General features: G+C 41.7%; 1 protein-coding gene across 1 annotated transcript in view; it reads right to left on the reverse strand.

Annotated features, from left to right (window-relative positions):
- The window catches only part of C8H10orf67 (chromosome 8 C10orf67 homolog), a 164,513-nt gene that overhangs the window by 96,864 nt on the left and 43,605 nt on the right, over positions 1–24,044 (reverse strand). Inside the window, exons 6-8 of the mRNA XM_054522065.1 lie at positions 10,324–10,471; positions 9,093–9,151; positions 1,171–1,236 (exon numbers count right to left, since the gene is read on the reverse strand). Of these exons, the coding sequence (XP_054378040.1) occupies positions 1,171–1,236; positions 9,093–9,151; positions 10,324–10,471 (273 nt within the window). The remainder of the gene's footprint in view (positions 1–1,170; positions 1,237–9,092; positions 9,152–10,323; positions 10,472–24,044) is intronic.

Below are 24,044 nucleotides of genomic sequence, written 5' to 3' on the forward strand. Positions count from 1 at the left end.
TTCTCTATTGCTGCTAACAAACAATCTAACATTGGCTTTCCACTCTATAAAAACACTTTCAATTTTAATGACAATATGCACATTTATTTAGTTGTTTGTTTTCCAAAGCAAAGCCTGAACTTCGGAGGAATGACAGAAGAGAGTGGGGGTGGGGGTAGAAGAAATTCACCAAGTAGACTCAAATAATGGAGTCTATTTTTATATGCCAGGTATTTAAAAGTAGAGGGCCCAAAATAACACATTTGTTAACACATGGTTTTTGCGAATCACCAACCATAAATTTTTTTCGTTGCCTGCATTCCCAAGTTGGTTTCATAGAAGGCTTTATTGTAATCCAGGAGAATTGTTTTGCATTAATTTCTATGACAAGGAACCCAAAACACAGGGTGCTGAGAGTAACAAAACAGAGTTAGGGAAACAGTCATGACTTGGCACAAAGTGTGACAAGCTGTAAAAAAGCGAATGTTTCAATATCTGAAGTGGTGTTGATTTCCTATGAGCAACCTTTTCTCTTCCAAACAGTATCATATTCTTTTCAAGCACATTTAGAACGCAAGTCAAGCTGTGTTTTATTTTTTATTATAATAAACACAGTCAGTTTACTGTAACAAAGACATACTAGTGGTAATCAGCTGAAAGCCAAATACGCCACCATAAGCTGGGTGGGGGGCTGCTGTGGGGGGGCTGGTGGCTGGGTAGTCAACTGATAAAAGACCAGCCGTCTGGAAAGTTCTCTTAAAAGAACATAAAAAGGCAGTGTTTTCTTATGAGACTAACACAGAATGCCAAAATATCTAGCTGGGCTCTTTTTTTATTGTCACTTATGGCAATTTGTAACTGAAAATAGCAATTCCTTCAAAATAGCGGGCTCTCATATTCGTGTGTTTTAAATCTCCATAATAAAATGCAGAAATTTTATACATGGTTTTAAGTGGTAATACTATTTTTTACACAAGACTCTAGTAAGCATATTTATTGCTGTGCTACTCAAACTGCTTTCTTTAAAATGACCATTTACAAATGTTTATAATTATACATGTACTTAGATTTTTGATAAAGATGAAATGAGCCATTCACAGGAAACAATCACAAATAAAGTTTATAAAACTTTCATGGTTAAATTAAATTCCTGAATTCAAATTTGTTAGGAAATAATGTAAATCATCTTACCACATCCTGAACTAACGACTTTTCATAATGAAGCTCTTCTCTTAATCTGTCTCTACTATCCATTAACTGAAATAGAGAAGAAATTATATTTTTATTAAACATAAGAACAGAACACCTAAAATCCCTCCTCAAGAGAATTTAGTGAAACATATTTTAATATGAGAAAAATGGATCTCAATCTGATCAAAAGAAAATTAAATTTCTACAGATTATCATCTTATATTATTATGGAATTATTATACAAGCAAGTAAAATATACACAGAAAATACCGATTTATTTACACCTTTCCTCACCCCATACCATCAAAATGTAACATCACAAGAAAGCAAGTCCCACTCTGTCAAAAAGAACAATTTTGCTTAAGGCTTTATGTGATCCATCTCTTATTTTAGGGTTTTGCACTATATCTATGTGCATATCAAACCACATTTATGCCAATTGAAAAGAGCTATCAGAAGCATACACTGGGCTGGGTGCAGTGGCTCACACCTGTAATCCCAGTGCTTTGAGAGGCTGAGGCAGGAGGATTGCTTGAGGCCAAGGGTTTGAGACCAACCTGGTAGTCCCAGTACTTTGGAAGGCTGAGGTGGGTGGATAACCTGAGGTCAGGAGTTCAAGACCAGCCTGACCCACATGGTGAAACCCCGTTTCTACTAAAAATACAAAAATTAGCTGGGCATGGTGGCACGTGCCTGTAATCCAAGATACTTCGGAGGCTGAAGCAGGAGGATTGCTTGAGCCCAAGAATTTAAGACTGCAATGAACAATGGTCGCACCACTGCACTCCAGCCTAGAATAAGACCCTGTCTCTAAACAAACCAAGCATTTATTTGTGGGAGCTAGAAATAGAAACAATTGAACTTATGGAGATAGAGAGAAGACGGATGGTTACCAGATGCTGGGAAGTGTAGTGAGGGGTGGGGTAACAGGGTTAATGGTACAAAAAAAAACGGCTAGAAAGAATGAATAAGACCTAGTATTTGATAGCACAACAGGGTGACTATAGTCAATAATTTAATTGTACATTTAAAAATAACTAAAAGAGTATAAATGGATTGTTCGTAATACAAAGGATAAATGCTTGAGGTAATGGATACCCCACTTACCCTCATGTGATTATTACACATTGTATGCCTGTATCAAAATATTTCATATACTCTGTAAATATATACACCTACTAGGTACCCACAAAAATTAAAAATGAAAAAACAAACAAAAACCCCATTCACTGCAGGGCCCTTGTTCCCTTGTGACTTGCCTTTGTATTTACGTTGATCAGTTGCTGTTTGTGTGTGTTATAGGCTAGCAAAATTCAATCTTTTGTTTTGATATGCATTCAATTTAATTAATTCATGTCTGTATGAATTTAATAAACATCCTCAGTGTCGCTGTTCTTGTTTCAGTTCTTTATTGTTTCCCTGGCTTATCCAAGCAACACCTTCACTGGACTCTGGTTCCGGGCTTTCCTCCCTCCCATTCATTTTCTTTCTGAAACACAAATCTGATCCTGCCGCAATGTTCAAGGCTCTCCAACGCACTTAGAAGGTAATTCAAACCTTTCTGCACGCATATAATCTTCTGCCACTGTCCTCTGCCCCTTGCCACTCCTTGCTCTCATGTACTCTTCAGCTACAGGAAACCACACGCCCTTTGCTATACAAGGTGCTTTTGCGTGGTACTTAGAATACCGCTCCCAACTCTCCTGCATCTCTTTCCTGGCTAACTCTAACTGCTCTTCTCGTGGCTAATGCAGTATCCTTCCTCCAACCCTCCCTGATCCCGTAGAGTCCAGGCTGGGCATGCCTCTTGTGTGCCGCACACCAAACTCTGCTTCTCTGCATCCTGACGCTATCACACCTGTACTGTGCTCTCTGACTCCGGGTCTGCCTCCCTCCCAGAGTGAAATTCATGAGAACAGAGTCTACTGTGGCAGCAGCTGGAAGACAGACACAGATACAGCTGCTATTTGATTCCTGGAATTAAAACACAAAAGCTATGAATTCCATAGCTAACCATGCTTAGCCCAGATAGATGGCAAGAGGTCAGCCTCCCCAAATTCAGTCCCATTTTCAACCTGTTTTTAAGTGCATCCAAGGCTTTAAAAAAAAAAGGGTGGGGGGAACACGTGGTTATCTGAAGGCTTCTGAGTTGCTCCTTTCCGTTCTTCCATTTCCTGCTTACACCCCCTTCCCCACACCCCTGGCCTCCCCACTCTCTGCCCCACTACAGATTCTTCCTATATGGTTTCATCAGACTCCTACTGCACTCTGGAGCCACACCCAGTCACAAGCAGTTCCACAAACCCATGTCAGGCTTTATGCATTCATACCCTGTACCCAGCTCTTCCACTCTTGCCTGCCTGGAAAAATCAGCTCCAAAGCCCAGCACGGTGGCTCACACCTATGATCCCAGCACTTTGGGAGGGTGAGGTGGGAGGATCCCTTGAGCCCAGGAGTTCGAGACCAGCCTAAGCAACATAGTGAGAGACCATCTCCACAAAAAAAGAAAAAAGTAAAACAAAATTTAGCCATGTGTGGTGCATGCCTGTAGTCCCACTACTCAGGAGATTGAGGTGGGAGAATTGCTTGAGCCCAGGAAGCCTGCAGTGAGCCATGATCATGCCACTGCACTCCATCCCAGGCAACAAAGCAAGACTCTACCTCAAAAAAACCCCAAACAAACAAGCAAACAAACAAACAAACAAAACCTAAAAAATCAGCTCCAGTGGGCCTCAACAGGAGAACGTGAGAAAGGTTGTGGAACTGTTTGTGAAGCTTTTCTAGAATCTTCCAGATGAAGTCAGGCATCTCTTCTGTAGTACACACTTCTCTTACAGTCCCTATCTCACTGCCCTATGGCTTTGGTCTATCCCTGTAGACTTCACCTGTCCCCAGAAGGGACCATAGGTATATACATGCATTTTATTTTTTCTAGCAGTAGCACAGTGCCTAGTACTTAAAGGCAACTAATAATAATTGCTGAACTAATTGATTTAGTGCAGGATATTGGAAAAAAACCCAGCAAATATCAGCTGTCATTTGTTCAACAACATCTGAACTGCTTCCCAGATGACAAAGCATGCTGACATTCATTATCTCATTCAGTCCACACAGTACTCCTGGGAGAAACAGGAAGGAGGAGACAGGCACTGGCCCCGGGGGACCTAGTGGCAAAAATGGAACAGGAATCCAGGGTTCTAGATTCTTTCTGCTCAGTACCAAAATGTCCCTACATTCAATGTCTATGAGAAGTTCCAGTGCATGTAAAGAAAAAATGAAAAGAAAGACAGAATTGAAAAAAAAATCAAGCAGATTAGGACTCTGCTATACTATATTATATAATTTGTTATATATATTACATTATATTTATATATTACTTTATACATAATAGAGCTATCAGAAATATAATGTGAGTCATATATATAATTTTGAATTTTATAGTAGCTGTGTTAAAAAGGCAACAGAAATAGGTAAAAGCAATTTTAATAATGTGTTTTTATCCCAATATATATTCAAAATATTATTTCAATGTGTAATCAATATAAAAAATTATTAGTGAGACATTTCACATTTTTTACACCAAGTCTTTGAAATCCAGTGTGTATTTTCCACTCACAGCACATCTCAATTCAGGAGCTACGTTTTCATTGGAAATACTTTATTTGTATTCAGATTTCATAAAATTTACAAATGAAAAAGTAGAGTCACATATCCAAGTTATCAAAAATATACAGAAAGGTTTTCCAAGAACTGAAATGAGTTTTTAAATTTGAATTTAAATAATTGGAAATTAAATTATTAAAACTTAGTTCCTCACTTGCACTGGCCACATTTCAAGTGCTCAATAGCCACATGTGGCCAGGGGCCACCATGGCACAGTGCAAATTTAGAAAGCTGAGGCAGCACTTAACTGACATATTTAAACTGCCAGATATAGCCAGCCATCAATTGGTGGCTTACCAGTGAGATTTTTTTTTTTTTTTGCTTTAATTGGTTATTGTATTCCTTATAGAGAGTAGGAAGTACATGCTACTCATTTCTACCAGTGGTAGCACAGACTGAAGAGCTTGAGAAACATTTTCAATAAAGAACCGGGCCCAGTGCAGTGGCTCACACCTGTAATCCTAACACTTTGGGAGGACGAGGTGGGAGCATCACTTGAGGCCAGGAGTTTGAAACCAGACTGGGCAATATAGGGAGGCCCTGTTTCTACAAAAATAGAAAAATAAAAAATTAGCCAAGTGTGGTGGTACTCCTCTTTAGTCCCAGCTACTCTGGGAGCTGAGATGGGAGGATCGCTTGAGCCTGGATGTTTGAGGCTGCAAGTGAGACATTATCATACTACTGTACTCCAGCCTTAGGGACAGAGTGAGCCTGAGACAAGGAAGAGAAGGGGAGGGGAGGGGAGGGGAGGGGAAGGGAAGGGAAGGGAAGGGAAAAAAGAAGGGAGGGAAGAAGGAAGGGAGGGAGGGAAGGGAGGGAAGGAAGGGAGGGAAGAGAAGGAAGGGAGGGAAGGGAGGGAAGGGAGGGAAGGGAGGTAGGGAGGGAAGGAGGGAGGTAGGGAGGGAAGGAGGGAGGGAGAGAGGAAGGAAAGGAGGGAGGGAGGGAGGAAAGGAGGGAGGGAGGAAAGGAGGGAGGGAGGAAAGGAGGGAGGGAGGAAAGGAGGGAGAAAGGAGGGAGGAAAGGAAGGAGGAAAGGAAGAACTGGTGATGGTTCCCTGGTTGGTTATTAAGTGAAACTAGAAGGCTGAGACTTTATTTCTGACCTTAGAGGTTGATGCCAAGAAGATTAAATGGAATTTACATTATCGTCACTGCAAATAGGGTGAAGCCTAAGAAAATGAACTCCCCTTGTGAAAACCTGTGAGAGATTCAGTTATCAGGGAAACATCTCCCACCTCTGACCAATCAGGGTAACCATTTCTTTGAAAAATACTTCTTAAAAGTAGTTTTATCTAAAATCTAAGAATATCTTGAATGAGGAAATAAGAGAGGACACAAACAAATGAAAAAACATTCCATCCTCATGGATAGGAAGAATCAATATCATGAAAATGGCCATACTGCCCAAAGTAATTTATAGATTCAATGCTATTTCCATCAAACTACCATTGACATTCTTCACAGAATTAGTAAAAACTATTTTAAATTTCATATGGAATCAAAGAAGACCCTGTACAGCCAAGACAATCCTAAGCAAAAAGAACAAAGTTGGAGGCATCACACTACCTGACTTCAAACTATATTACAAGGTTACAGTAACCAAAACAGCATGGTACTGGTACCAAAACAGACATATAGACCAATGGAGCAGAACAGAGACCTCAGAAATAACACCACACATCTACAACCATCTGATCTTCGACAAACCTGACAAAAACAAGCAATGGGGAAAGGATCTCCTATTCAGTAAATGGTGCTGGGAAAACTGGCTAGCCATATGCAGAAAACTGAAACTGGACCCCTTCCTTACACCTTATACAAAAATTAACTCAAGATGAATTAAAGACTTAAATGTAAAACCCAAAACCATGAAAACCTAGAAGAAAACCTAGGCAATACCATTCAGGACATAGGTGTGCACAAACACTTCATGACAAAAACACCAAAAGCAATTGCAACAAAAGCCAAAATTGACGAATGGGATCTAATTAAACTAAAGAGCTTCTGCACAAAAGAAACTATCATCAGAGTGAACAGGCAACCTACAGAATGGGAGAAAATCTTTGCAATCTACCCATCTGACAAAGGTCTAACATCCAGAATCTACAAGGAACTTAATCAAATTTACAAGAAAAAAACAACCCCATCAAAAAGTGGGCGAAGGATATGAACAGACACTTCTCAAAAGAAGACATTCACGTGGCCAATGAACATGTGAAAAAAAGCTCAACATCACTGATCATCAGAGAAATGCAAATCAAAACCACAATGAGATACCATGTCACATCAGTCAGAATGGCAATTATTAAAAAATCAGGAAACAATAGATGCTGGTGAGGCTGTGGAGAAATAGGAACACTTTTACACTGTTAGTGGGAATGCAAATTAGTTCAATCATTGTGGAAGACAGTATGGAGTATTCCTCAAGGATCTAGAACCAGAAATACCATTTGACCCAGCAATCCCATCACTGGGTATATACTCAAAGGAATATCAATCATTTTACTATAAAGAGACATGCACACGTATGTTTACCACAGCATTATTTACAATAGCAAAGACATGGAACCAACCCAAATACCCATCAGTGATAGACTGGATAAAGAAAATGTGGTACATATACACCATGGAATACTATGCAGCCATAAAAAGGAATGAGATCATGTCCTTTGCAGGGAAATGGATGAAGCTGGAAGCCATCATCCTCTGCAAACTAACACAGGAACAGAAAACCAAACACCACATGTTCTCACTCATAAGTAGGAGTCGAACATTGAGAATACATGGACACAGATTGGGGAAAAACACACACCAGGGCCTGTTGGGGGGTTGCGGGGTGAGCGGAGAGAACTTAGAGGATGGGTCAATAGGTGCAACAAACCACCATGGCACACGTATACCTATGTAACAAACCTGCACATTCTGCATATATATCCCATTTTTTTAGAAGAAATAAAGGACAAAACATTTTTAAAAATTAAAAAAAAGAATATCTTGAATGGCAATATCAGGCCTGGTTGAAATCTGAACCTAAACTTAGGCACATGTGGTGGCTGAGCTCTTCAAATGTGGCTAGTGCAAATGTGAAATTGAATTCTTAATTTTGTCTGATTTTAATCCATTTTAACTTAAGAACGGATACTCGGTTCAGTTACTGGAAGACATTTATGTTTATCTGGAATAATTTGGGGATGTGAATCTGCTTGTTTATCTGTAAACTGTTGAACTGTAAATGCATTCTTATTCTATTCATCTCTTGGAGTATTTTTCAGTGCCTCAGGCATCATGCTCCCCACTAAGAGACCAGAGAGGGCAGTTTCCACCCTCATGGAGCCTCCAGTAGGGCAGGGAAGATAGACCATAACAGAATGGTAACTGAGAGCCACAATAGGGAAGTTTATGGATAAATGAGAACAGAGTTGGGGAGCCCCACGTGTGCAGGGAGAGCAGGAATTGCTGAGATCCTACTGCATTAAATTCAATGCACTAGGAAATCTTGTTGTTGTGGGGGTTGGTGGTGTGTGTGTATGTGTGTTTCAGACAGGGTCTCACTCTGTTGTCTAGGCTGGAGTGCAGTGGTGCAATTCTAGCTCACTGCAGCCCCGAACTTCTGAGCTTAAGCAATCTTCCTACTTCAGCCTCCCGAGTAGCTGGGACTACAGATATGTGCCACCACACTCGGCTAATTTTTTTTATTTTTATAAAGACGGGGGTCTCACTATGTTTTCCAGGCTGGCCTTGAACTTCTGGGCTCAGGAGATTCTCCAACCTTGGCCTGCAAAGCTGCTAGGATTACAGGTGTGAACCACTGCGCCCCACCTTGGAAATCTTGATTTTTGTTCTACCAAAAGAATTCCCTGCTCTAAACATTTACCAGATAACATAAGCCCAGCTCATTCATGAACATCAACTAACATCTGATCTGAAAATAAGACTGTTCATTTTAATATAATTTTTTCCTTAACTGCAAGCTCATCTTCAGACTTGTCTGTGTCATGTAACTTTTCGGTGCCTTAAAATCAACAAGGCAGATAGATGGTCAGTGATCCCAAACAAAAGAAGTATCTACACATTCGTGAGTTTTCAAGATGGAGTCCTTATTTGCCTCTAGTCACCCTTCCCAAATAGTGGGGAGAGATTAAATATGTGAATCAACTTTCCTCTATGTCATAAGACACTCTGGACACAGTGTTATTTGGCCAATTGCGCCTATAGTTCCATTTAAAAGAGTCATTTATCAACGTAAAAACGTTATAGTACCTTTTGAATAGTTTTGTGATCCTTTTCTGCCATCTCTTTCATACTTATAAGTTCATCTTCTGTAAACAAAAGGAGAGAGAGGCCAACCATGAAATTACACGCTTATGCCCCTGTATTTAAATGGCCTGCTTCAGGGCAGGCTGTGGGGCACTAGCAGGCGTAGTGGACACAAGGCCTAGCAGGACTGTGACCTTCACAACTGCCCTTGACATTCACAGCCTTCTTCCTGCTGTTCAGATGGCTGGTCAGATAGGGATTAAGAAGTAAGTTCAAGATCCAAGTGTGGCTGAGGGCTGAAAGCTTTTCATCAATACTAGCGACGGACATTTTTGCTGTTAGTCACAGCCAATACAAAGAGCTTTAGCAGGTGGCAGTTTATGACTTAATAAGAACGACCCAAAACTAAAAAGCCTCGCTATGCCACAGCAGAAGAGAACGAGACTATACTGGCATGGTAGAATTTTACATCCAAGGGATAATATTAATATAGTATATCTCATTTTACTGATATTTTGCTATAATTCATTTTATTGCCTGCTCATTCTTTGAATACTGAAGATTATGGACAACATCATGTAATTAACATAATCACTCGGATCACAGTTAAATGAAAAAATACGTTAGAGCAATCTCACCTTGGTGATTATTTTTTTCTCTTTTCCACATGTTCTAACAACTTCGGTGATTTAAACACAACTTTCACCAATGTTTGTGGTATGAAAGAAAAGGGGTATTAAGTACACAAATGAAATTGTATATTTAAGCTTTGTATCAAAAATTGAAGTAACTACTAAGTACTAGCATATTTTCCTGAAGGGCTAACTCTGTTTTCCCTACAAAGCATATCCCTATATGCATTCTTAAGTATTTAAATGTTATCAAGTTTAGATAATCAGTTAAGCATCTGAAAGAAATCAGCAAAAGTTTCTATCTGGCTATAATATTGCTAAGTGAAATGGAGCATTGATTAGCAAATTTTTGCAAAGGCCAATGTCTGTCTTGAAACAACATCCTGAATTAACATGACATGGCTCAGGGGTACAACTACAAACACATCCTCTGTCCCAAGCAAGAAATGCTATCTTCAATAAAAAGCAAAGATGGCTATGAAATTGATCTTTCAAATGTAAATAACCAAACGAATGTATGTTTGGAAAAGACAAACATAGTTATGAGCTTTACAAAGTGACCAATATATAGATTTTTCTCAAAAGTGATTTCAAAATGTTACCTAATGCTGAATTTTCTTTTAGATTGATCTGGATTTCTTCTTCAAGCTCTGAAATGATCTGAAGCAGCCTCTCATTTTCCACTTTGTACTCCAAATTTTCCTTTTCTATGTTTGATTTTGGAGAGCTGGTTTCTTTGGCAAAAGATTCCTAAAAGATGGAGAATGCCATATTCCTAAGCAGGGAGCCAAGGATTTAAATATGCAAGACAAGGACAATACGGATACAGAAAAGCTATCATATAATTTTCTGAATTCTATTACACACTTATAATAAGAATAGTAAAAAGGAAGGAGCCTAAATAGAGCTTGCTGGAAGAAAGGCTCCAGTACATTCTCTACAAAGACCTCAACACATGGGGACATTTTATTGACAGGAATAATGCATATCATACTGTTTGTGTGCCCTCATCATTCAGGTCAATTCATTATGGAGGCTGTGTCCGGGGAGGCAGCTGGGGCCCCTCCACCCACACTTCCCTCTGTGTGTGTCTGAAGTGCTGTCCGCCTGTAACTAGGCAGGCTGGGGGGACCAGGACGGGCAGCGCCAGGGGGTGGCAGAGTGCATGGCTAAGGAGGGGGGCTTGTTGCCTTTGTGGCATTTCCCAGTGTCAGTGCTGCCAGTGTCATGAGGAGCACATCACATGTCAAAGTGGTGACGTTTTCAGGCTGGGAGCCGCATGGAGTCCATCAGGCACACGGATATCCACACAGTTGGTTTTCTGCTTGGTGGAGGAGCCACCCAGAGGCAATTCATATTCTGAACATTAACATGGCTTTGCATGCTTGTCACACGGGGTCTGTGCAGGCGTTTAATGCTATTGAAGACTTCGGTTTAAATCTCTATGCAAACAGTGATTACCTTGTAAGAAGGTTTCAGGATAACTTACAACAAAAGACTTTAAAGTTATAGTTTTAGTAAAGCAAACTCATTTACATTTTTATTATGTGCGTCTTTTGTTTAAATCTTGCCATGTCCATTATGGGAGAGCTTTTTCTTACGCAATAGACGCGCTTATTGGGACAGCTACTCTTTTTTTTTTTTTGCCTTCTTCTTCTTGTCTGTTTCAAAGCTATTGAAAACATCTGAATATCCTCCCTTATGGTTGTCTAGATTTTACTGCCACACATTAAAAAAAAAAATTAAGATGTAATGGATTGGGGAAGCTGGTGCAGAACTTTATAGTTTACTGTGGTACGATATTAAACAGATTATACAATCTCAAAATACTATTATGCCAAAGGAGATAGAAGATTCTACATGCCTTGTTCAAAATTACTATAGACATTAAAAATACTTTTGAATTTAAGGTCATCACAGGTGAATTATAACTTATTCTTTTTACAGTAATTCCATGATGGCAATAAATAAAAATAAAATCTTCCATCAAAAACAAAATAATTTCTTTTGACTGATTTCCCTTTGGAACTACACTTTCATTTAAGTTTAAGGATACGTGGAAGTAAATTATTAAAACATTTTCCCCTGTAACAGTTTTAAAGAAAAAGAAGTGATTTAAATTGTTTGTAGTACATTAATAAGTACATTAATAAGTCCTTTAAAACAAGTGACTTACTAATGAAATTATGTATGGTATATATATGTGTGTGTGTGTGTGTGTGTGTGTGTGTGTTTAAGAGTTAGTAATATTTAAAATATGTTGTTAAATTTTGCACTAAGCTCAATTACAAATCTTCATGACTTTGATTCACCATTTCATTTAAATTATTTGAGCCCAATTCATCTTAACTAATGAGAACTAACAAACCTAGTAAGTAGTTAATAAACAACACTGTTTTCTTAATAAAGGAAGAATCCCAGTCATTAATTTCTTGTCCCACATTGTTCAATTTGAGACTATCACAGAATAAGTTTATAGACTAAAAGGTTTGTGTGTGTGTGTGTGTGTGTGTGTGTGTGTGTGTGTGTGTGTGTGTGTGTGGAAAGAAATAAACAAACAATACTGGCCTTAATAGGCTTAAGCATACTTTTCCTAACAGTGGCAGAATATGAACATCCACAGAGGATTACACGAGCACCCAATTCTCATAAACTAAAGAAGAACTATTTGAATTCATCAGATGAAGTGTAAAATTTACAAATGGTAGCAGCTAATACCTAACTACGGGTTCTAAGAATCTTTTTGTATGAAAGCAGGAAGCAAGGAAAACATTAAATCCGGGGGTTTGTCCTCCACATATCAATCCACAACCCCTGTTCTTCCGAGATTAACCCTTAGCTCTGTCCCCACCATCTGTCAGCTGCGGGAACTGCAAGTAATTAACTATTCAGACGCCCACAGCAATGAGGACACTCATTAGCAAAATGAACAAAGGGATCGTTCTGAGCTGCTACGGTCCTCTGTTACACTCTGAGTGGCAGGTTTTGTGGTGGTGTTCCTTCTGCCATCTGCCCACACTGCTAGTTTGTGCTTGCTTAAACCAGGAGACTTTTAAAAAATAAACTGCATTAATAAAATTAGGTTAACAAGGACGGAAATCACAAAAGGGCAGTTAACTGGATGTAGCCGTTTAAACCACACTATACTGTAAGAGAGACTGTGTGTAATCCATGATCATTCTGGAATTTCAAAATTGTAAAGAAACTTACCAATCTCAAGTTTTCCTTTCATATTATACAAACTAGGACTTCAGGTGATGGCATATGTGCTATATCTTTTGGGAATATTCACAAGATGCATAGAATTAGAAACTGAATCCCAAATTGAATCTCGAAAGAATCATTTTTGAAAACAGGTGTACTTGGGAGCTTTGCTCCTCAAATGCGGTCCATGGACCAGGAGCCTCAGCATCACCTGGGAACTGATTGGAAATGCAGCCCCTCAGGCCCAACCCAGGGCTACTGTGTCAGAGTCTGCATCTAATGAGATCTGCAGGTGATGCATGTGAGCGGTAAAGTCTGAGAAGTCCTGCTTCAGAGCACTTTCTGTGCCTTCTCAGCAGTTTCCCCTCCACGGGCTCCATTGAATTGGACATCTCAATTTTCTGGGGAGGAGCAGAGTTCTGATGCAAGCCCATGCCTCATGACAGTCACAGAGAAGAGCAGGTGCTTTCCCAATGAGTGACAACCAGGAAAGTGGCACTCTGGGCAGTGCAACCCTGCAGAGCTGCCACTCTTGAATGACAGCTCTGTTTCAGAGCTGTCAGCAACAAACAGATATGCTCAGCAATGGAAGGTAGGTGGGTGATGGTTGCAGGGCTCATCAATGTTGGGATAAGAAAGAAAAATGAAAAGTCTATTCAAAATGCCAGCTCCAATTGAAATTAAAACACATGCACAGGCACACACACACACACACACACACACACAGAAACACACACACACACAATTACAGAGACATAAAGGCTAACCTCCTTTATAAATTCTCAAGAGGATTAGCCAACGGACAGCATGGAAACCTGATGACTACAATGGTATGCAGCTGAGTCACATTGATTTCCCACCGAATAAAACCTGAACATTTCATCCCTTGAATGAAGTTGCTCTTGGGAAAATTCAACATTCAGGATGTTCCCATCTGGAGATGAGAAATTACAACTACTTATTAATTATAAAGCTATTGAAGTAATTTGATAATCAGTAAGAGTAAATTAGATAACTGTAGATAAACTAAATAAAGCTTGTTTATTTCACTTTTTTTTTCAACTTACTTCCACTGCTACTTTGAAATTTTTAATTGTTTTTCCAAATTCCGTGTTCCCAATCTAATTTGAGACTTGGTGTCCCAAGGGTTTTTAAAATACCACTAGAGGGGGCAGTTGAATCAGATGAAATTTCAAATAAAAAAGATCATCTAGAACTTAAGGTTTTAGGAAAGTTTGTTCTTAGACTATGTAGAAAAAAGTGTTTCATTTTATTTGATATAAGCTATGATCTGCCTTTGTGGCATTCATGTCTGTGTTCTTGAAATGGTGACACGTATGCTTTCCATCACCCTCAGTCAGGAGGGGAGAGCAGAGCCCTGTGCTTTGTTGGGGTCTCCAGGAGAAATCCATACACCCCATTAATCAGAATCACTTCACCTTCCTCAAATCTTAAGAGTGTTTACAGAAATTCTAATGTGCTCTTTTGTGGCTAATTACATTGGAATAACCAGGGTATTCTGGATGCCATTGAAAGCCAGAGAACAGCCTGCTTACACATGAGCCAGTGTGGCTCCCACCTGCTCTCCTCTTCACAAAGCCACAGCCCATCCTCACGCTTTCCCCAGAATGTCCAGCTGGGCCAGGTAACCAGCTGAAGAGAAAAGTTAGAGGTGTAAACATTTCAAGAGTATAGGGAGCTGTCTTACCCAATTGGGGTGTTCTCAACAGTCCAGAGGTCTGTTTGCTACATTTTATGGAACATAAACTGATGGCCATAAGGATTTGTGCATTTCCTTATAATACCTGAATTGATACATGAATATTTCTTCAAAGAACTTGAAGCAATTTACATTCAACACAGCAGGTGTTCTTATCATAACTCTCTAGTTTAGCCAGGCGGGTATCATGTTGCATTTCACAAATGGGAAATAAATGGATCAAAATTGCCTTGCCACATCTACTCTGGATGTCTTTGGCCAAGGCAGGATTAAAAGCGAACTATTACAGTTTTTAGCCTTTTCTATTAAACTGTTTTCTTCAAAAAGTACAAGTAAATGTAAACCCAAGAAAAGGTTTTTCAAAGGCAAATGCAAAAATTGAATGTGCTTCCTAGTCCAAGATATATACAAAAATTAATCTAATAAAATTAGATCTAGGCTATTGACACAATACTGTATTCCTTAGAAGGTGCTCAATTTTTTTCTAGATATAAAGATTTCTAATAGATTAACAAAGTAAGCACTTAAAGCAAACATTTAAACCAGTTTAAATACGATCCTTTAGAATGGTTTGTGTTTGATTCATTATCTCTTATAACATTGAAGTTTTAAATAAGAGTACTAGTGAGGGATTTAGATAAACCATAGATTGTATTCAAAGACATGAGCAACCCATAAGTGTTTCTTCCTAGTGTTAACATTTTGACATATAACTTTTCAGATTTTCCTGTATGCATGTGTCGATATTTCTATGTGTATTTTTTTTTTTTTGCAGTTGCAAGATTTAATAGAGTGAAATAGAGTGGAAACAGGGCTCCCATACAAAGGGAAGGGACCCAAAGAGGGTAGCCATTGCCAGGTTGAATGCCAGGTTTATATCCCGATCACTGTCCCTCTCACTGTGCTCTCAGGCACAGATGATTGGCTATTTCTTTACCTCCTGTTTTTACTCTTGAGCATTTTAGTGAGCTCTCCTTACTATCTGGTCTGGTGTGAGCTAAGTTGCAAGCCCCGTGTTTAAAGGTGGAAGCGGTCATCTTCCCAGCTAGGCCTAGGGATTCTTAGTCGGCCTAGGAAATCCAGCTAGTTCTGTCTCTCAGTGCCCCCTCTCAACAGGAAAACCCAAGTGCTGTTGGGGAGGTTGGCCGACGACCACTCTAACTGCTTCCTGCTGAATTGGGGTGTAGTAGGGGTCGTGCAGTTGAGATTTCCTCGGGAGGGGTGCCTTTGATGTCATTAACATCGGAGCATGGGCTAGCAGGCTGGTCCAGGGGTCTGTGGTAGATCTTAGACACAGACTGCATCTGGGGCACCATTTGAAGAATGATTTGTAGTTTTACAGCTTCGTTTCTGGAAGAGACAAACTTAACAAGGAGCTTAAAGATACAGGGATTGAAATGTATGGCCTGCAGTGCAGGGGATTATTTCTTTGGCACACTTTACAAGCTCTGACTATCTGCTTGATAGTTTTGAAAACGCCTGGTCCAGTAAATAATAATTTGTCCACCTGATGGGTGCTATTAATGCCTAAGTGAAAGGTTTGGTGAAGGGTTTTAAGTAATTTCCATTGGTTAGCTGCAGGCAAAAGTATTTTTCCTTCTTCCGTGGCTAGCCATCCTGAGGGAGGGCAACTATGTCCTCGTGAGGTTCCCCATTCTATTTCTTCTTCTGAGTACTGGGGCCTGGTTTCCTGGAGGGGATTACCCCATACTAGGGGTCCCCTTCTATAAGCATTTCTGATGGAGAGTCCTGCCTTGTGGCTCTTTTGGCTTCAATATCCGCTTGGTGGTTCCTTTCTATTTCCCTTTCCTTTCCTTTCTGATGACCCCGCCAGTCTAAGACTGCCACCTCTTTAGGTTTCTGTACAGCCAATAATAATTCCCTAATGGCTTCCTGATGTTTGATAGGTGTTCCCTCGGAAGTTAGGAATTTCCTTTCTCTCCATATTGCTGCATGGGCATGGAGGACTAGGTAAGCATACTAGTCTGTATATATATTCACCCTTTTTCCTTCTCTTAATTCTAGTGCCCAAGTGAGGGCTATTAGTTTTACCAGCTGAGCACTAGTTCCTGGAGTGAGGGGATTACTTTCAAGTATTCCATTATCACTGACAACTGCATACCCCGCTTTTCGAAGTCCTTTTTCTACAAAGGAACTTCCATCAGTATACAAGTTGAGGTCGGGATCAGTCAAGGGAACCTCTAAAAGGTGCCCTCGAGTGGCATAGGTTTGAGCAATTACTTGATGACAGTTATGTTCTATCTTTTCTTCTTTGTCTGGAAGAAATGTGGCTGGGTTAAGAGTTGCACAAGTGCACAGTCGCAGCACTGGCCCTTCAAGTAATAGAGCCTGATATTTAAGTAAACAGTTGTCTGACAGCCACAAGTCTCCTTTAGCAGTGAGTATGCCATTCACATCATAAGATGTCCACACAGCACACAGTAAGATCTCTTCCCTGTATTATTTTAACTGCTTCAGATACTAAGACTGCTACTGCCACCACTACCCGTAAACAATGAGGCCAACCCAGCCGGGCGTGGTGGCTCATGCCTATAATCCCAGCACTTTGGGAGGCCGAGGTGGGCAGATCACAAGGTCAGGAGATCGAGACCATCCTGGCGAACATGGTGAAACCCCATCTCTACTAAAAATACAAAAAATTAGCCAGGCGTGGTGGTGTGCACCTGTAGTCCCAGCTACTCGGGAGGCTGAGGCAGGAGGATGGCGTGAACCTGGGAGGCAGAGCTTGCAGTGAGCCGAGATGGCGCCATTGCACTCCAGCCTAGGCGACAGAGTGAGACTCTGTCTCAAAAAAACAAGCTAACAAACAAAAATAAAAACAATGAGGCCAACCCTTTGCCACTACATCAATTTCCTTACTCAGGTATGCCACAGATTGCAAGCTCATCCCTCAGACCTGTGTGAGGACTCCTAGAGCTATTCCTGTTTTTTTCTGTGACATATAAAGAAAAGTCTTGCCCCATTGGCAAGCTTAACACTGGGGCTTGGGTTAGGGCCTTCTTTAGGGCCTGGAAAGCCACGTCTGCTTCAGGTGTCCATCTTACTAAATGGGTATTGGCTTTCTGAGTTTCCTTAATTAGTGTATATAATGGTCTGGCTATTTCGCCGTACCTGGGAATCCATATTCGGCAGAAGCCTGTTATGCCAAGGAACCCTCTTAGTTGCTTTAGGGTTTTGGGATGAGGATAAGCCAGTATAGTCTGGATACGTTCCTCACTGAGGGCCCTGGTGCCTTTGGATAATTTTAGCCCTAAGTATTTAACCTGCTGTGAGCAAAGCTGAGCTTTTGGTTTGGAAATCTTGTAGCCACAGGTAGCGAGGAAATTTAAGAGTGCTTGGGTGGCTTGATGGCACAAGGTTTCTGAATGGGCGGCTAAAAGTAAATCATCCATGTGCCAAAGGACAAGAATGTCCAGGTATGAGAACTGGCTCAAGTCTTGGGCTAATGCCTGGCCAAATAGATGGGGGCTATCCCTGAACCCTTGGGAGTAAAACAGTACAGGTGAGTTGAGACATGGGGTTTGAAGGATCTTCAAAGGCAAACAAGAATTGAGAGTCAGGATGTACAAGGATGCAGAAAAAGTTATCCTTAAGGTCCAGGACTGTAAACCATTCTGCTTCCTCTGGTATTTGGGAAAGCAGAGTACAAGGGTTAGGTATAGCTGGGTATAGAGGAACAACAGCCTCATTGATAATCCTGAGAGCACTAACCTCCACTGTCCATTGGGTTTCTGTACTCCTAAAATTAGAGTACTGCAGGGGCTATTGCATGGTTTTACTAGACCTTGGGCTTTTAGGTCCTTAACAATCTTTTGGAGTCCTTGTTGGGCCTCAGGTCTAAGGGGGTACTGCCTTTGGTAGGGAAAGGAGGTGCAATCCTTTAGTTTAATTTGAACAGGACGGGCATTCTTTGCTCGTCCATATTGTCCTTCTGTTGCCCAGACTTCAGGATTAATTCCTTCCTCAAGTAGGGGACAACAAATGGGTGTTCCTTCTCCTATGTTCAGGTGTATAATGGCCCCTGCTTTTGCTAGAATGTCTCTCCCTAACAAGGAAGTGGGGCTTTCAGGCATAATTAGAAAAGCATGTGAAAAGAGTAAAGTTCCCACTAGATACTTCTCCCAACTTAGTGGCTGGGAGAAGTATCTAGTGACTGGCTGTCCTAGGACCCCTTGGATAGGAGACTAAGACTGAGAAGGGGCCGGCGCAGTGGCTCACGCCTGTAATCCCAGCACTTTGGGAGGCCAAGGTGGGTGAATCATGAAGTCAGGAGATCGAGACCATCCTGGCTAACACGGTGAAACCCCATCTCTACTAAAACATACAAAAAATTAGCTGGGCGTGGTGGTGGGCACCTGTAGTCCCAGCTACTCAGGAGGCTGAGGCAGGAGAATGGTGTGAACCCGGGATGTGGAGCTTGCAGTGAGCCAAGATTGCGCCACTGCACTCCAGCCTGGGCGACAGAGCAAGACTCTGTCTCAAAAAAAAAAAAAAAAAAAAAAAAGACTGAGAAGGCTGCGCCAGTGTCCAGGAGACAGTTAACCTCCTGGCCCTCAATGATCAAGCATATCTGGGGCTCTGTGAGGGTGATGGCATGGGCTGGCGCTTGCCCCAGGCACCCTCAGTCCTGCTGCTGGATCACCTGGTTAGTGGCTTCTCACTCAGAGGACCTTCGTCCCCTGGGGCAGTGGGCCTTCCAGTGATTCCCTTGACATAAGGGGCATGGAAGAGAGGGCGGCTTACTTGTACTTGGACAATCTTTTTTAAGGTTTCCTTGTAGACCACACTGGAAGCAAGCCCTATTAGGCATTCGATTTTCCCAGCTTTTCCCTTTTCCAGAGCCTCCAAAGTCTGCTTGCCTGGGGCCATGACTAAAGCGGTCGCCTTTTTTTATCCCGTTTGTCCCAGTCCGCCTGCTCCTCCTGATCTGTATTATAAAAAACTGAGGTTGCCAAGTTCAATAGGGTTTCTAAGTTTCACTCGGGGCCTAAGGCAGACTTTTGAAGTTTTTTTCTAACGTCTGCAGCTGACTGAGTGATAAACTTATCCTTTAAGATTAGTTGGCCTTCAATAGAGTCAGGTGACAGGGAGGTATGCTTCCTCAATGCCTCCCTTAGTCTCTCCAGAAAGGCAGTAGGATTTTCTTCCTTTCCCTGTGTTATAGTGGACATCATTGAATAATTCATAGGCTTCTTCCTAGTTTCCCTTAGTCCTTCTAGCACACAAGTTAGCAAATGTCTGTGGCACCAATCTCCATGTTCTGATTCTGTGTCCCAGTGAGGGTCTACACTGGGAACTGCCTGCTGGCCTGTGGGGAATCATTTTTTTCCTCTGTTGTCATCCTATCATTGACCTGACTGAGATACCAGAGATCACCAAACTCTCGGGCTGCAGTTATGGCGGCACTTCTCTCATTTGGGGTTAGTGTCTGATTTAGCAGTAACATTGTATCTGTCCATGTCAGATCAAAGGATTGTCCTAACCCTTGTAAAACATCAATATAGCCATCAGGGTTATCTGAGAATTTACCTAGGTCTATTTTAATTTGCTTTAAGTCTGAGAAAGAAAAAGGTACATGCACTCTAGCTGGGCCGAATCCTCCTCCTCCCACTGCTTGGAGGGGGCACAATCGGGGAATATTGGCACTCTTTGGTTCATTGTTTACCCCTTTGTCTATCTCCTCTTGTACTATTTGGGTTGAAGGGGGGTCCTTATTAGTTGGGGATGGAGTCGGGGGGATGCTGGGGTAGGGAGGTAGACTGAGGGCTTCCTGTAGGGCATAAATCACACTTTTTACATAATTGCGAGTTGTCTCTCAATGAAAAGAAAGTTTGTACATATGACACTTCACTCCATTTGTCTTTTTCCTACAAAAGAGGTCCAGCTGTAAGATGGTGTTATAATTTATACCTCCCTCAGGAGGCCAGGTTTCTCCCCCTTGAAGAGGATGTCGTGGCCAGGCAGTACTGCAGAAGAATGTAAGTCATTTCTTATTGTCTGAGGGTCAAATTGGTCCTAATTCTCCAGAATACATCTTAGGGGCATTTTTGCCTTGGGGGGATCGTTTCACATCTGAAAAAAGAACGTAAGAATGCAAGAATGCCAGCACCCCTAGTCATTTTCCAATGAGCATTAGTCCTAGAGCGTCCTCTATGGTCCTAAGCTTATTCCTTTCCAGGGTGCGTAACCACCCATGGACCTCTGCTTATCGGATTAGTTACGCTCACTGATGTAGCAGTCCTGCATCTGTTTTCCCGCCTTTCTTGATCACAAAGAAAGGGGTTCAGGCTGCTGGATTCTAGTAGTCCTTTACCAGCGTGCCCAACATTGCCTTTGCGCTCAAGGGTGAGTTCTAGACCTGGGCTGGGTTCCTGAGTATTTCAAAACAACCCAGATGCCCCATCAAGAAGCATTCCCATAAACAACAGTTCTTATGCAAATTTGTTTCAGAGAGGGTATAGCTAACCTTTGAGTCAGGATTGAGATCGTCTTTTGATTCTTTAAGTACTTTAAGGCTTGGCTTAGTGCTAACAGCTCCCACGTTTGAGGAGACCAATTATTAGGCAATTTTTCTAACTCTGCTTCCACAAGAGTCTCCGTATCAATTACTGAATACCCATTGTGGTTTTTTCCTCAGTCAACTGGGAGGAAGCATTTATTGTCCTGTCCTGAAAGGAGTTCCTCCTAGGTCTGGTCGGACCTCTGTATGGTAATTAAGATTTAAATCCCCTGTTAGGAAATCTGCTGGGTTAAGGGAATTACCAGTAGTTGGAGTTACATTACCCTTTTCTAACAGAATAGCTCATGCTTTAAGATTTTTGAGTTAGTAAGCTACCTTTTTGCTTTTTTGACTTAGAATAATTCTGAACTGGTGAAGTGTGCTCACAATGAGGTCTCCTCTAAAAGTTACTTTTCTACTTTCTTCTGTTAGGAAAGCAGTTGCCACTACCGACTGAATGCATTTGGCCTGTCTGTGGGTTACTGGGTTAAGGATTTTTTTATAGGAAAGCTACGGGTTGTCAGTGGCCTCATGGCTTTCGGGCTACGCCCTTATTTACACTGACAACAAAGTGGCATTGGAGTATTATAGGGTCACAGACAAGACCTTCAATTATCAATTACAGGTTTTTAATTTACCCTGGCTTTTAAAGGAATACAGCACACTTTTTTTTTTTTTTTACTATTTCTTTTTCTTTCTTTTTGACTCTCTCTTTGTCTCTCCATCTCTCTCTCTCTCCGTCTCTCTCTCTCTCTCTCTCTCCCACCCCGTCTCTCTCTCTCTTGGCCATTACAAACTTGTGGCCCTGGCAAGGGTGGTGGGGAACAGGTCCCACATAACTGCCCATGTCGAGAATTGTATACCTAAATCGGGAGGGACACCAGGGATAAGACTCCCTGGATTTATAGCCTAGATGCCTAAGGATGCAGCCTAGAGCATCCTTAGATCCCTTTGGAGATACAACTTGCTAGAGGAAATGAAAGTCTGAACCATTAGTACCCAGGAGGCAGGGATCAGAGGAAGTAGATTCAGAGGTAAGGAGAATTTTGGTGCTACACTTTCAAGAAAGTTGTGGTCGGGACCCAGGAGGTATGGATCAGAAGGAAAGGTAGGGGCGCACGCATGGGCAACTGCTGAGTAGAAACTTCTGGCTGCGCCATGATCTCAACCAGCTACTGCCGAGAGTTCGGGACGACAGGTTTCTGCCTCTAGTCTTCCCTTGGCTTCCCCAAGAAAACTGAAAGTGGAAGCTGGCTCCAGGCAGACCAACATCCCCAACGCAGAAGTGTTGGGGGTTGTTAGAAAGCCCTTCCCCAGACAGCCTCACACCGGAGTCTTAAGTCCGGTGGCCACGCTAATCGTTTTTAACTGGCCAACAGGTGCCCGGTATTTTCCTCCAATTCTAAGGATAGGACAGAATAGCAAGCGAAAGTGGTCCCAATATTACTCACCGCTTTGGAGGTCCCATCTGGGTCTCCAAAATGTTACTGCGGGGTCCTTGCACCCAGAGCTCCCAAGATGGTGCTGGGCCGCTTCCAAAATGGCAGCAGGCCACTTCCAAGATGGTGGCAAGCCTCGTGTTCTCTGACCTGGGGTTCTTGGCCTCACGGATTCCAAGGAATGGAATCTTGGGCCATGCGGTGTTGGCTGGCCGCTTCCAAGATGGTGGCAATCCTCGTGTTCTCTGACCTGGGGTTCTTGGCCTCATGGATTCCAAGGAATGGAATCTTGGGCCATGCAGTGAGTGTTATAGCTCTATTAGAAGCCATGGGCCATGGAAGAGAACCGTGGAACCCAGTGACTAATGTTCAGCTCGATTATGATGAACCTGGGCACTTAGCCGTGCAGGAACAATGGCAAGCCTTTAGCCCGATCGGGAGCGGCAACGGGCGCCCCGCTGGATCAGGAGCACAGCGGACATCCTGCTGGATCCGGAGGGATGGAAGTCAGCGGTGGGTCTGCGATGGCAGCAAACAGCAGTGGTGGACAGTGAGCGAAAGCTCAGCTCGAGCGGTAACAAACACGGACCAGAAGAGTGCAGTTGCAAGATTTAATACAGTGAAATAGAGTGGAAACAGAGCTCCCATACAAAGGGAGGGGACCCAAAGAGGGTAGCCCTCTGTGTATTAATCTATTAATAATTATTAATGTATTATAATATATCACATTATAATATAATATATTATGATAACATAATCTATACATTATAATCTATACTTTTCTATATGCATATGTATATTATATATTCACTACAACCTTTAATTCTTACTGTAGAGGATAAAGCTCCCCCTCTGTAAGTGGACTTTAGATTCAGGTGAACCTTGGTTCATGTACCATCTTTACCATCTACTACCTGTTTGCCCATGAGGAAGTTACTTAACCACCCTGTCTCTGCTTCTTCATCTGCAAACTGAACTGTGAGAATGAGAAGAGATGCCATCGATGAAGTACCTGATACCTGCTATTGCTATTCACTAGACTTTTATTCCTCCTGGGTCCCAGCATCTGCTAGCCTTTCCAAATCAAACAATCAGCTTCTTGTTCTTAGAACTTAATAATAAAATCCTCTCCAGCTCTGGACCATGGTTGGGCCTGAGACATCTGGTGGCTCAGAGCAGACATGAGATGACAATGAATTCGTTCTCAGGATCCACATTTTCCAAAGCCCTTAAACTTCCTCCTTGACAGGAGTTTATGTTCCTCTTTGTGCCTTCTCAGTCATTCCATTTTTGCTCCCATCAGTAGTTTGTCTAACCAGTAAAGCAGCTCCTGGCTCCCACTGCAACAGGAAAAACTGAGGGGAAAATCCTCTGGGATTTTTCTTCTTGATATTTTTATTTAAATGTCATTTTGTTCCAAGTTGGCTTCTTGGAAGCTCT

The sequence above is a fragment of the Pongo abelii genome, chromosome 8 (assembly GCF_028885655.2).
Source record: "Pongo abelii isolate AG06213 chromosome 8, NHGRI_mPonAbe1-v2.0_pri, whole genome shotgun sequence".
NCBI lineage: Eukaryota > Metazoa > Chordata > Mammalia > Primates > Hominidae > Pongo > Pongo abelii.